The sequence below is a fragment of the Alexandromys fortis genome, unplaced genomic scaffold (genome assembly GCF_014885135.2).
Source record: "Alexandromys fortis isolate MF-2015 unplaced genomic scaffold, M_Fortis_MF-2015_v1.1 scaffold_1, whole genome shotgun sequence".
NCBI classification, from domain to species: Eukaryota; Metazoa; Chordata; class Mammalia; order Rodentia; family Cricetidae; genus Alexandromys; species Alexandromys fortis.
In genome coordinates, this window is record NW_026067927.1 from 13,183,461 (window position 1) to 13,194,796 (window position 11,336).

Sequence of the window (11,336 nt, forward strand, 5' to 3'; positions counted from 1 at the left end):
TTTTTCCCGTGGCGCCAAGGGAAGAAAGACTGAACTGAACCCAAACCCAGAGCCAGATCCCTAAGGCTATGCCCCTTCCTGGCCACCCCCATTGGTGGTTCTGCCCCTCCCTCTGGCCCTGGGGCCCCTCCCATCCCCGGTCTAGATAAGGCCAGCCCAGGACTGCCTCATCTGGCAGTAGGCACTGGGCTGGAATGGGGCTACCTGGCTCCCCATGGCAGTGGGTGCTGCTGCTTTTGGGGCTGCTGCTCCCTCCCGCTGCCCCCTTCTGGCTCCTCAATGTGCTCTTCCCCCCGCACACCACGCCCAAGGCTGAACTCAGTAACCACACAAGGCCTGTCATCCTAGGTAAGCCCCCACTAGGTCCCTGATGCATCAAACGAGACCTTGGGGACCCTGGGTCCTAACACCTGACAGCAGCAGATGCTGTCAAGGTTCTGCCGTCTCCACCATTAGCCCTCATGCCAGACTTGGTACGGGGAAGGGTCAAGGGTTTGTTCTACAGAGACACTGCCCCTTTCCCTTCACACTGTTCTGTCTCCAGGTTGTCTTCTTCAGGGGTTTGGGATGGGGTGGTGGTCGGCGAATGGGATGCAGTTTGCCTACGGCTTTGGACAGGGCAGCGTGAGCTGTGGCCAATTCCAGACACACTGGATACTGGGTTAAGCCCACTGCTTCCTTGGCTTCTGCCTTACCAAGAACAAGACACCTAGTCCAGGACAGGACAGTAGAGGTCCAGAAAGGCCTGCCCCTTGCTCTAGGCCCAGCCCCTGTTCCCCTGTACCTATTTGTTCTCTCTTTGGACTTTGGCAATAATGGAAAGCCAAGCTGGATGTTTGTTTTGTGGGGGCGGAGGGCAGCGGCCTTGGTTCCTGCACCTTCCCTGCCTGAAGGGAGTCTGGAATCTGCAGAACTGGTGGGACTGTAAGAAGTATGACGGAGAGAGGATAAGTGTCACCAGAACCCTGAGGGTGCGGGAGATGGAGGGGTGGGCTTTCTTGGTGATAGGGTTCGGGGTGTGGAGAGAAGCTAAGTCCAGACAGAACAAAAGCTGGTGCCCACAGTACCTGGCTGCCTGGGGAATCGTCTAGAAGCCAAGCTGGATAAACCAGATGTGGTGAACTGGTTGTGCTACCGCAAGACAGAGGACTTCTTCACCATCTTCCTGGATCTCAATATGTTTCTACCCCTTGGGGTGGACTGCTGGATTGATAATACCAGGTATGTCCCATGTGCCCTACCCAGCCCCTACACATTACCCTTCGGCTGCTGGCTGCTAAATGTCCCACTGTCCCTAGGGTTGTCTACAATCGCAGCTCTGGGCGCGTGTCCAATGCTCCTGGTGTACAGATCCGTGTCCCTGGCTTTGGCAAGACCTACTCTGTTGAGTACTTAGACGACAACAAGCTAGCAGGTGTGTGTGCTCAGGGAAAGGCAGGGGCTCTTCTTGGCTATCAGGCTGGCCTAGCGGTGTCATGGACAGAGCCCCCTGTGTTGCTGCCTCCCCGCAGGTTACATGCACACACTGGTCCAGAATCTGGTTAACAATGGGTATGTGCGGGATGAGACGGTGCGGGCCGCACCCTATGACTGGCGTTTGGAACCCAGTAAGTGCTTGCAGGTGAGGGGCTGGGGTATGACAGGTGGTCCCAGACCCTAACTGTCCTGATGTCTACCCGTCTCCAGGCCAGCAAGAGGAATATTACCAGAAGCTGGCAGGGCTGGTAGAGGAGATGCATGCTGCGTACGGGAAGCCTGTCTTCCTTATTGGGCATAGCCTGGGCTGCCTACATGTGCTGTATTTCTTACTGCGCCAGCCTCAGTCCTGGAAAGACCGCTTCATTGATGGTTTTATCTCTCTTGGGGCTCCATGGGGTGGCTCTGTCAAGCCCATGCTGGTCCTGGCCTCAGGTGAGGAGCTTTTGATCGCTGTTGTCCTGTGTGGGGTGAGGAAGGGATGAAGCAGATCACAGAGCTGGCTGTCACTCCAACTGTGCTCACAGTGTCGCCCAGGGAAATTGTCTGTGGGGCACACCGGCTGCCCAGCTCCTTGAAGACAGTACCATTAGGATGTTCCCTTGCAGAGTCCTTAGTGATGATAAGGGAGGTGATGGAGGAAGTCAATCCCAGTAGTCTGTCAGCTTCTGATTTGCTCTATGTAGCCCCACATCCTCTGGCTTTTAGCTGCTTTTTGCTCTCTGGAGCCCCATGCCCAGGAATCTGTTTTATTGAGGACGTATTTGCCACAGCATGGCCAGACCTCATGCTCTGTGTTTTTTGAGTAGCTTCCCCAGGAACCCAACACTAATACAGCCACCACTCACTGAGTACCGTTTTATACTGGGCACAGCAAGGCCCAGCCTTCACTGTGGAAGTTCACAGTCTAGTGAGTAACTCACCAGACTATGTCACTGACTGTAAACAGACACCATCTAATCCTCCAAAAATACAATCCTGTGACCACCCTGCAGCATAGGCCCCATACAGGACCTGAGGAAGAATAGCCAGTACACACGCATGCACACACACACACACACACACACCACAGATCTCACTCTTTTTAACTGACACACCGTTTGAGGCCCCATAGCTCTGGTTTACAGAAGTAGCAACATGGCCTCTTCAAGCTTGAGCACCTGACTGGACACCAGGCCTGCTTTGGTCTGGGTCTTGGAATCAAGGTCAGGACGGGGCCCGGACAGGGCTGAGTGCTTCCTGTCCCACAGGCGACAACCAGGGCATCCCGATCATGTCCAGCATCAAGCTGAGAGAGGAGCAGCGCATCACCACGACGTCACCCTGGATGTTTCCAGCCCGCCAGGTCTGGCCTGAAGACCACGTGTTCATTTCCACCCCAAACTTCAACTACACAGGCCAAGACTTCAAGCGTTTTTTTGAGGATCTGCATTTTGAAGAAGGATGGTACATGTGGCTGCAGTCACGTGACCTACTGGCGGGCCTTCCTGCGCCTGGTGTGGAAGTGTACTGTCTGTATGGTGTGGGTCTGCCCACACCCGGCACCTACATCTATGACCATAGCTTCCCCTACAAAGACCCAGTGGCTGCGCTCTACGAGGATGGGGATGACACTGTCGCCACACGAAGCACTGAGCTCTGTGGCCGGTGGCGGGGCCGCCAGTCACAGCCTGTGCACCTGCTGCCCATGAATGGGACCGAGCATCTCAACATGGTCTTCAGCAATAACACACTGGAACATATCAACGCCATTCTCCTGGGTGCCTACCGTCATGGTACTCCTGCGTCCCCCGCTGCCAGCCCAGGTCCCCCACCCCCTGAATAAAGACCTTCGCTGTTATAAGTCCTGTGAGTCGTGGGTTAAATGGAAGGCACTAGTAGGATCCTTAGATTCATGTATCACCCAACCCAGAGGCGCACGAGGTGAGATAGGCTTTGCTAAGCCTGCCACTGAACTGAACAATGAGAGGTATAGCATCTCATTGCCCTGGTTGAGCTGCTCAGAAAGCCTGCCCTTTGCCTTCCTTCACAGCACCTGTGCCAGTATTCAAATATAGGTACAGCTGTTGGAATGGGACACAGAGACATATGATTCGAATTCTAGTTGGATAAGAGTTTAAAATAGGACCAGGTGGTGGTGGTACATGCCTTTAATCCCAGCATTTGGGAGGTGGAGGCAGGCAGATCTCTGTGAGTTCGAGGCCAGCCTGATCTATATAGTTCCAGGATAGCCAGGGCCACATAGACCTTGTCTCAAAAACAATAAATAAATAAATATGGCTGGGCGATGGTGGTACACATGTTTTTAATCCCAGCACTAAGGAGACAGAGACAGGCGGATTTCTGAGTTTGAGGCCAACCTGGTCTACAAAGTGAGTTTCATGACAGCCAGGGCTAGACAGAGAAACCCTGCCTCAAAAAAAAAAAAAAAAAAAAAAAAAGACTAAACTAAATAAATCAATAGAGTTTATAATATGGGAGCTGAGAGCTGGAGATCTGTTAAGAATATAAAATTGGGGCTGGAGAGATGGCTCTGAGTTAAGAGCACTGGCTGCTCCTCCAGAGAGGTCCTGAGTTCATTTTCCAGCCCAGCAACCATATGAGATGGCTCATAACCATCTATAATGAGATCTGGTGCCCTCTTCTGGCATGCAAGCAGAACACAATGGTCTACAGAGCTAGTTCCAGGACAGCCAGGGTTAAACAGAGAAACCCTGTCTCGAATAAATAAGTAAGTAAATAAGTAAATAAATACGTTTAGAGCTAGGTGATGGCACTACACGTTTTTAATCTCTGCATTCAGGCCAGCCTGGTCTACAGATTGAGTTCCAGCACAGCCAGGGCTACATGGAGCAACCCTGTCTCAAAAACCAAAAAGTCTAGGAAGCTTGGGATCTAAAAGAATGGCAATTCAGCTAAAGAGGGCTTAATTTGGGGCTGGAGAGATGGCTCAGAAGTTAAGAGCACTTGTTGCACTTGCAGAAGACCTGGGTTGGGCTCCCAGCACCCACATGGTACACCAAATGGTTCACAATCGTTCGTTCCAGGGAATCTAATGCCCTTTTCTGACCTTGGTGGGCACCTGGCATCACTAGAACACAATTAAACCTAAAAGGGCTTCATTTATACTTCAAGAGTTATGTGGTGGAGTGTTTTGCCTGCATATATGTATGGGCTTGCAGTCAGATAAGAGGGGGATGGAGGAACTGAGGAGCGCCATGGAAGACCTGGCAAGGGGTACAACAGCCCCTTCCTCAAGCTCCCTGGAACCAGGCAAAGGTGAAAGTGAAACAGAAGACGCACAAAGCGCCTGCAGCCTCTGACCAGGGGTGGAGGTGAAACCGAAAGTGGGAAGCCCTAAGCGTCCTGTACAACCCCACCGAAGCCGAGGCAGACGCTTTTCTGCTTCGCCCCACGGGCTTCACTCTTTTCATCTGATCGACCCCCGGATCTCGGCTGGCTTCCCTGACCCGAGATGCTGAAGCAGGCAGTGGAACACAGAGGAGGCTTCTCTTTCGAGAACTGCCAGAGGTGAAGGGGGAGTGGAGTTCTAGTTGAGAGCTGTCGACAGTAGGCGGCCTTTTTTTACTGGTGGAAGTGGGGGAGCCTTATGTTGGGTGACCAAGTAGGGGCTTAACCCAGGAAATGAGGAAAGTAGAGATAGTTTGGGGGGCCGGTTCAAGGGCTCTCCCTAGAAGCAGAATTGAAACGTGAGTCACCCCACTGTTTGCAGGAATGCGTCCTTGGAACAAGTCCTGTCGGGCCTTCGGGTCCCTCATGCACGCAAGACCGGGACTACCATCGCGGGACTCGTGTTCCGAGTGAGCAGGGCGATAGGACTGGAGGGTTAGGTTGGCGCCACTGCGGAGATCGCGTGGGCACTAAGGCTGGGCTCTTCCTCTGCAGGATGGAGTTATTCTGGGTGCCGATACGCGGGCCACTAACGATTCGGTCGTGGTTGACAAAAGCTGCGAGAAGATCCACTTCATCGCTCCCAAAATCTAGTAAGAATCCCCAGCTCAGTCCCCACACTCAGACAAACGCTGCACCGTCTGTCACTCACGCCCTCCTCTGTCCCTGCACGTCCCAGTCTACACCCACCATCCCTTTCCCCTCAGCTGCTGTGGGGCTGGAGTAGCTGCAGACACTGAGATGACCACGCGGATGGCAGCTTCCAAGATGGAGCTACACGCACTGTCCACCGGTCGTGAGCCTCGGGTGGCCACGGTCACCCGTATCCTGCGCCAGACACTCTTCCGGTGAGGAGGTGGGGTAAAGATGATCCCCAGCGAGGGTCATTTACTTGCAGGTAGGGGGGGTTGACGGGGGTGGGGGTGGGCGCAAGGAAAAGGCGAGGCTGCAACCTGCGGAAGAAGCCAGGCAGGTGTGGCCAAAACTGAATTCCGGAAGAAGCCACATCAATCATAGGACGCCAGGTCACAGGAAGGGGAGGGACTCAGACCTAGAACTGGCATAAGAGGCGGAGCCAGCTCCAGTTGGCACTAACAGCGCCCACTTATCCACAGGTATCAAGGCCACGTGGGAGCATCACTGATCGTGGGCGGGGTTGACCTGACCGGGCCACAACTCTATGGAGTACACCCCCACGGTTCCTACAGCCGTCTGCTCTTTACGGCTCTGGGTGAGTGCTTCCTCCTTTTCCCACAAATCCTGCCCCTGCAACACTACCTTCAAGGTTTGTTCTCCAGAGTAGGCAGTAACAGCTGACTTCAGATGTCCCTTCCCACCTGTAGGCTCTGGACAGGATGCGGCCTTGGCCCTACTGGAGGACCGGTTCCAGCCAAACATGACGGTGAGCGACTTCTGTCCATTACTTCATGCTCACAGGTGGGGAGTGTAAAACAAAACAAAACAAAAAACCTGGCCAAGTAAGGAAGGCTTGGAGGGGAAGAAGGTGACACCTGAGTAGGGACCGAATAATGCTGAAGGTCCAGTCAGTAACCAAACTTATACCACTGAGAGATGCTCACAAATGATCGTTAACTGAAGGAAGAGGTAAAGCCCAGTGCGGTTCTATATGAGGTTTGAGGTCTGGACTTTGGAGTGCGATAGAAATTGGCCACTATGTGCTTCAGGAATAACTAAGGCCCAGAGAGACACTTAGTGACAGAGGACTAGATTGGTGGGTGGGAAGACGGCCGGAAGGGCCCTGGAAGTGTAAGGGACACTGAGAAGCTTGTACAGGGGGACCAGTGGGTGGAAGCAACACGGGGTTTGGGGAGAAAGCAAGTCAGAAGCCGAGGGACTGGAATTTTGACTGGCAGGAGAGAAAGGAGGTTGGGCTTGCACAAAGGGCCGACTGTCTAGGCTTCAAGATTAACAAAGTCCCCAGGTTAACGTGAGACCACACCAGGCTCCCTAACCTCATTCACACTACCACAGCTGGAGGCTGCCCAAGAGCTGTTGGTGGAAGCCATCACTGCAGGGATCCTGGGTGACCTGGGCTCTGGAGGCAGCGTGGATGCGTGTGTGATCACTGCAGCAGGTGCCAAGCTGCTGCGGACACTGAGCTCACCCACAAAGCCCGTGCAGAGGTAGGACCAGGGGAAGGGAGGACAGCCGGCCGGCCGGCCTGGAGTACTGCCAGGCTGCACGCTGAAAGGCTGCACACTGAAGCGCTGGCCCTCCTCTCTTCTAGAGCTGCCCGGTACCACTTTGCTCCTGGAACCACAGCTGTCCTGACCCAGGAAGTGAGGCCCCTGAACCTGGAGCTTCTGGAGGAAACCGTGCAGGCCATGGAGGTGGAATAAAGTGGCCTAAGACTTAGAGCTTGGAACAAGGGGGAATAAACCCGGGAAATACAAACACTTAAACAAAAGACTCTTGTCATTTTTGAGAGGAGTGGGACAAAGAGCCATAGGAGCTTTGTGCCTGGGGCATCTAAGGACCACAGGCCTGGTTCCTTCATCATCACCTCAGGGGTCTGTCTAGGATCCCAGCTCTAGTCAGCACTACAGGCTTTGAGGTGGAAAGCTACATCCTGTCATCCCAAACCTAATTCCACACGGTGGAAGCATACCCCTCCCCCCAGTCTCCATCTTGAACGACCCCATGGACAGCCCCTACTCATTGCCGTTCCCTGGCTTATCAGTGTTGCCCTATTGCCACCAAGTCCACCCGGGGTCCTAAGGGGGCTAAACTGCTGATAGAGCAACTGTTCTCACCAAGCACCCCTCATCCACCTACAGGGCCTCTAACTTTATGGCACCCCTCAAATGACCTGGCATGTGTGAGCCACTGGTGAAAAGCTGGGCCTTGTCTGCACACGCGGGGCTGTGAGTAGGGAGATGGATTCCAAGCTCTCTGGGCTGAAAGGGGTCGTGAACTCATGGGGGAAGATGACACATTTAACAAGAAATTTTTGCTAAGCATCCACCAAGGGCCCAGCCCCTGGGTTGCTGCTGGGAACATCCTGCTCTCAGAGTAGCTAAGCCCCACTGGGTCTTCAGAATGAATAAGCCACATTCTCCAGAGAGGTTCTTCTCCTCCAGGCTGGACATCTTTGGCCCCTGACTTTGTGTTCCCTGACATTTTATTATGAAAAAATGTATATGCAGTAGTAAAGTTAAGAGAACAGCTCACTAAGCATCCAAGTGTCCATCAGGTTATAATTCATATTTTGTTGGATTTGATCTTATTTCTATCCACCTCTTTATTCACCCGTTCACTTGTTGCACTTTTCAGACTGGGGTATTATTTTTTTTAATTTTTATTTATTCATTTTACATCCTGACTACCTTTCCCCTCCTCCTCCTCCCAGTCCCTCCCCTAGGCTGAGGTATTCTTGAGTCAGTCAAAGCCTTTGATATTCTAGAAAAATTTAAGCCAACTCACCTGTTGCAACTCTGCACACACAGACACCATCTCTCCATTGATTTAGTTCAGCCTGGAGCTCAATAACAAATGCACTGTGGACAGTTCTTGCCCATGGAAATCTGGGGTCTAGAAACAGATGTCACGGCTGTCACTCTTGTGCTTCCAACTTCAGTCCAGAGTCTGTCCCTGAGGGCTCACTCACACTTTTGGCAATATAGGCCTTAGAACTGTCCCATCCCACCTCTCTGGGCAAACCTCTGACTCCTGTTCCACACTGATGAGGAATCCGAGATGATGTCTGTTAAGATTCAGAATCTCCATCCCTGGCCTTCACGGCAAAGGCACCAGTCATGGTACCTGCATGTTCTGAGCAGGCTTCTCTGGGAGTCCAGGACTCCTGACAGCCCTGGGAAACTTCATAATTCCCAGCCACCAGTTTGGTATTTTACACCTAGTTACACATATGTCCTTAGTTTCCAGTGACCAACACTTGGGATAGGAGGTGGCTCAGAAAGCCAATAGGAAGGCAAGACTTGGGGAGCCACCTCCCCAAGGTGGGAGCCTCACACCTGGATACTTGATAATTCCAAGGACTTTGGCCTAAGAAGACCTCTCCTAGGCTGGTGTGGGAGTGTGCTAAGACCACACAGCTGGCCTAGTCTCAAGCCCAAGGCTTCTGCCCAAGGACAAGGATACCCATAAATAAAGCCAGGCCATTCTCAACTTCATTATCTTCCACAATGTTACTGCTCAGCCTAACCCTTAGCCTGGTCCTCCTTGGCTCCTCCTGGGGTAAGTGGGCTGGGGACCAATCCTGACCAATCAACTTAGGGCAACTTAGCTTCCAGCTCCTGTTTAGGGGACTAGAGGAGTCGGCCTGGCTAGAAGGAAAGTGGACAGTACAGGCAAAGGAAAACTAATGTACTTAGGCTAAAAAAACAAATGAGTCAGACGATTGAGCCAGACCTGAGAAAACATGAAAGATATGCATAGTCTAAGCAAAGCAGACTAACAGAAGGCCAAGGAGATGACCCCAGAGATCAGGGAGAACAGTGGCCTGGAGAATATCAGCACCAGGCTGGGGGATGTGATGTGCACAGGATTTGAGGGCTGGTAGGATGGGGTAGCCGAGACAGCTGTGTATGCCTAAAAGACACTCAGGAGAAGGGCTAGTGAGAAATCCTTGTGATCTGGATCCCTCTGGAATACACAGCGTGGGGGCCTTGAGCGAGAAGGGATGGTGAGGTGGGCTGGGATGTGGATACTCACCACCCTACTATGCCCAGGCTGTGGTGTTCCTGCCATCACACCTGCATTGAGCTACAGCCAGAGGATTGTCAATGGGCAGAACGCAGTGTCAGGCTCCTGGCCCTGGCAGGTGTCTCTACAGGTACACACTCTAGGAGTGGGTCAGGGTCCTGTATGTTTTATGCCTATGGGTAACTGAAGCCCATTCACGTATCTGACTTTTGACCCTAGGAAACCAATGGCTTCCACTTCTGTGGTGGTTCTCTCATCAGCCAGAACTGGGTAGTCACTGCTGCTCACTGTGGAGTCGTGTGAGTGTAATCTACCTGCCCTGCCCAGTCCATCTCTTTCTTTTTCCTTGTAGCATCCCCGCTACATACTACACATACTACGGTCCTGTAGCACCTGTACAGCGCCTGTACTACACCTGTAGCGTACCACGGGACAGTCCACAAGCCAGGCAAGGGGCTGGAGATTGAAACACACAAATACACAGAGACAGAGGTCATCCCTGAATTCCCCAAGAATGTCCCCTTTAATGTGTTCAGGGGCAGCTTATATAGTGCTCTGGTCACGCCCCAGCTCTCAGAATCTTTCAGCTGCAGACCAATCAGAAACCACTCCCCTGCCATCAGGGTCTCGTGCTCAGAGCAGCTGCAGGCTGCTCAGAGTAGAAGAAAACAAGTTGTTTACAGGAATTTCAGGGTCTGAATTCCCATTCCCATTATCCTTGCAGTGCTGGACGACACTTAGTTGTTTTGGGAGAATATGACCGATCTTCCAATGCCGAGCCTGTGCAAGTGCGCTCCATCTCGAAGGTAAGTCCCTGGCTGCACGTGTACAAAGGACAATGGGCTTTAGGTGGTCTGCTTTGGACACAGAAACTCAAGCATGCCCCAACCTACCCCTCGGCGCCAACCTTGGGTACTTGCGCATGCTCCAGCTTCCCATGGCTCTCTCCTGGCTCCGTAGGCCATCACACACCCTAACTGGGACCCCAACACTCTGAACAATGATGTGACCCTCCTGAAGCTCGCCTCACCAGCCCAGTACACGGCACGAATCTCACCAGTCTGCCTGGCTTCCTCCAATGAGGCACTGCCTGAAGGCCTCAAATGTGTCACCACTGGCTGGGGCCGCACCAGTGGTGTGGGTAAGAACTTGGGTGAGAACGAGGGGAGCCTGGAAGAAGCATCCTGGGCCAGCCTGACCACTTTTCTTGGCCCACAGGCAACGTGACACCAGCACGTCTGCAGCAAGCAGTTCTACCCCTGGTCACTGTGAACCAGTGCCGGCAGTACTGGGGTTCAGGTGTTACTGACTCCATGATCTGTGCAGGAGCCTCGGGTGTCTCTTCATGTCAGGTAAGCACAGGCACCCTGTCCTCTGTACTGTCCCATGGGATACTTCCTCAACTGCCATCCCAACTTTCCCCCTTTCCTTCCCTTTCAGGGTGACTCAGGAGGCCCCCTTGTCTGCCAGAAAGGAAATGCCTGGGTGTTAGTTGGCATTGTCTCCTGGGGCACTGAGAACTGCAATGTGAAGGCCCCAGCCGTATATGCCCGCGTGAGCAAGTTCAGCACCTGGATCAACCAGGTCATGGCCTACAACTAAACTGTCTGCAGATCCTTTCCCCATCCCAATTCAATAAAGACACCAGGCTCAGTTCTTTTGTGTAGCCTTGTCCTCTGTCTTGATTTAGTGGAAAGGAGAGGCTCTCAGGAGCTCTCCCCCTGACCTGGACTTTGCTACCCCAGGCTGTGGCCCCGACTCAT

General features: G+C 53.0%; 3 protein-coding genes across 3 annotated transcripts; all 3 read left to right on the forward strand.

Annotated features, from left to right (window-relative positions):
- Window positions 1-57: 57 nt before the first annotated feature.
- On the forward strand, window positions 58-3,319 carry Lcat (lecithin-cholesterol acyltransferase). The gene is made up of 6 exons (XM_050143781.1): window positions 58-348; window positions 1,065-1,221; window positions 1,299-1,414; window positions 1,512-1,607; window positions 1,687-1,911; window positions 2,727-3,319. Exons 1-6 carry the CDS (start codon window positions 195-197, stop codon window positions 3,299-3,301), a joined length of 1,323 nt encoding a protein of 440 aa, XP_049999738.1. The 5' UTR covers window positions 58-194; the 3' UTR covers window positions 3,302-3,319.
- Window positions 3,320-4,799: 1,480 nt separating this feature from the next.
- Psmb10 (proteasome 20S subunit beta 10) lies at window positions 4,800-7,320 on the forward strand. Its single transcript, XM_050143894.1, has 8 exons — window positions 4,800-5,007; window positions 5,210-5,297; window positions 5,383-5,480; window positions 5,595-5,735; window positions 6,003-6,118; window positions 6,231-6,289; window positions 6,880-7,031; window positions 7,136-7,320. Exons 1-8 carry the CDS (start codon window positions 4,952-4,954, stop codon window positions 7,245-7,247), a joined length of 822 nt encoding a protein of 273 aa, XP_049999851.1. The 5' UTR covers window positions 4,800-4,951; the 3' UTR covers window positions 7,248-7,320.
- Window positions 7,321-7,409: 89 nt separating this feature from the next.
- On the forward strand, window positions 7,410-11,261 carry Ctrl (chymotrypsin like). The gene is made up of 7 exons (XM_050143895.1): window positions 7,410-9,105; window positions 9,600-9,703; window positions 9,793-9,872; window positions 10,298-10,379; window positions 10,534-10,714; window positions 10,792-10,925; window positions 11,014-11,261. Exons 1-7 carry the CDS (start codon window positions 9,054-9,056, stop codon window positions 11,173-11,175), a joined length of 795 nt encoding a protein of 264 aa, XP_049999852.1. The 5' UTR covers window positions 7,410-9,053; the 3' UTR covers window positions 11,176-11,261.
- Window positions 11,262-11,336: the final 75 nt, after the last annotated feature.

Excerpts from the sequence above, each read along its gene's own strand:
- Lcat (XM_050143781.1), top strand. The coding sequence starts at position 195 with ATGGGGCTACCTGGCTCCCCATGGCAGTGGGTGCTGCTGCTTTTGGGG. Across the intron at positions 349-1,064 it reads CACAAGGCCTGTCATCCTAG|TACCTGGCTGCCTGGGGAAT; the intron begins GTAAGCCCCCAC and ends TGGTGCCCACAG. Across the intron at positions 1,415-1,511 it reads AGACGACAACAAGCTAGCAG|GTTACATGCACACACTGGTC; the intron begins GTGTGTGTGCTC and ends GCCTCCCCGCAG.
- Psmb10 (XM_050143894.1), top strand. The coding sequence starts at position 4,952 with ATGCTGAAGCAGGCAGTGGAACACAGAGGAGGCTTCTCTTTCGAGAAC. Across the intron at positions 5,736-6,002 it reads CTGCGCCAGACACTCTTCCG|GTATCAAGGCCACGTGGGAG; the intron begins GTGAGGAGGTGG and ends ACTTATCCACAG. Across the intron at positions 6,119-6,230 it reads TCTGCTCTTTACGGCTCTGG|GCTCTGGACAGGATGCGGCC; the intron begins GTGAGTGCTTCC and ends TCCCACCTGTAG.
- Ctrl (XM_050143895.1), top strand. The coding sequence starts at position 9,054 with ATGTTACTGCTCAGCCTAACCCTTAGCCTGGTCCTCCTTGGCTCCTCC. Across the intron at positions 10,380-10,533 it reads AAGTGCGCTCCATCTCGAAG|GCCATCACACACCCTAACTG; the intron begins GTAAGTCCCTGG and ends CTGGCTCCGTAG. Across the intron at positions 10,715-10,791 it reads GGGCCGCACCAGTGGTGTGG|GCAACGTGACACCAGCACGT; the intron begins GTAAGAACTTGG and ends CTTGGCCCACAG.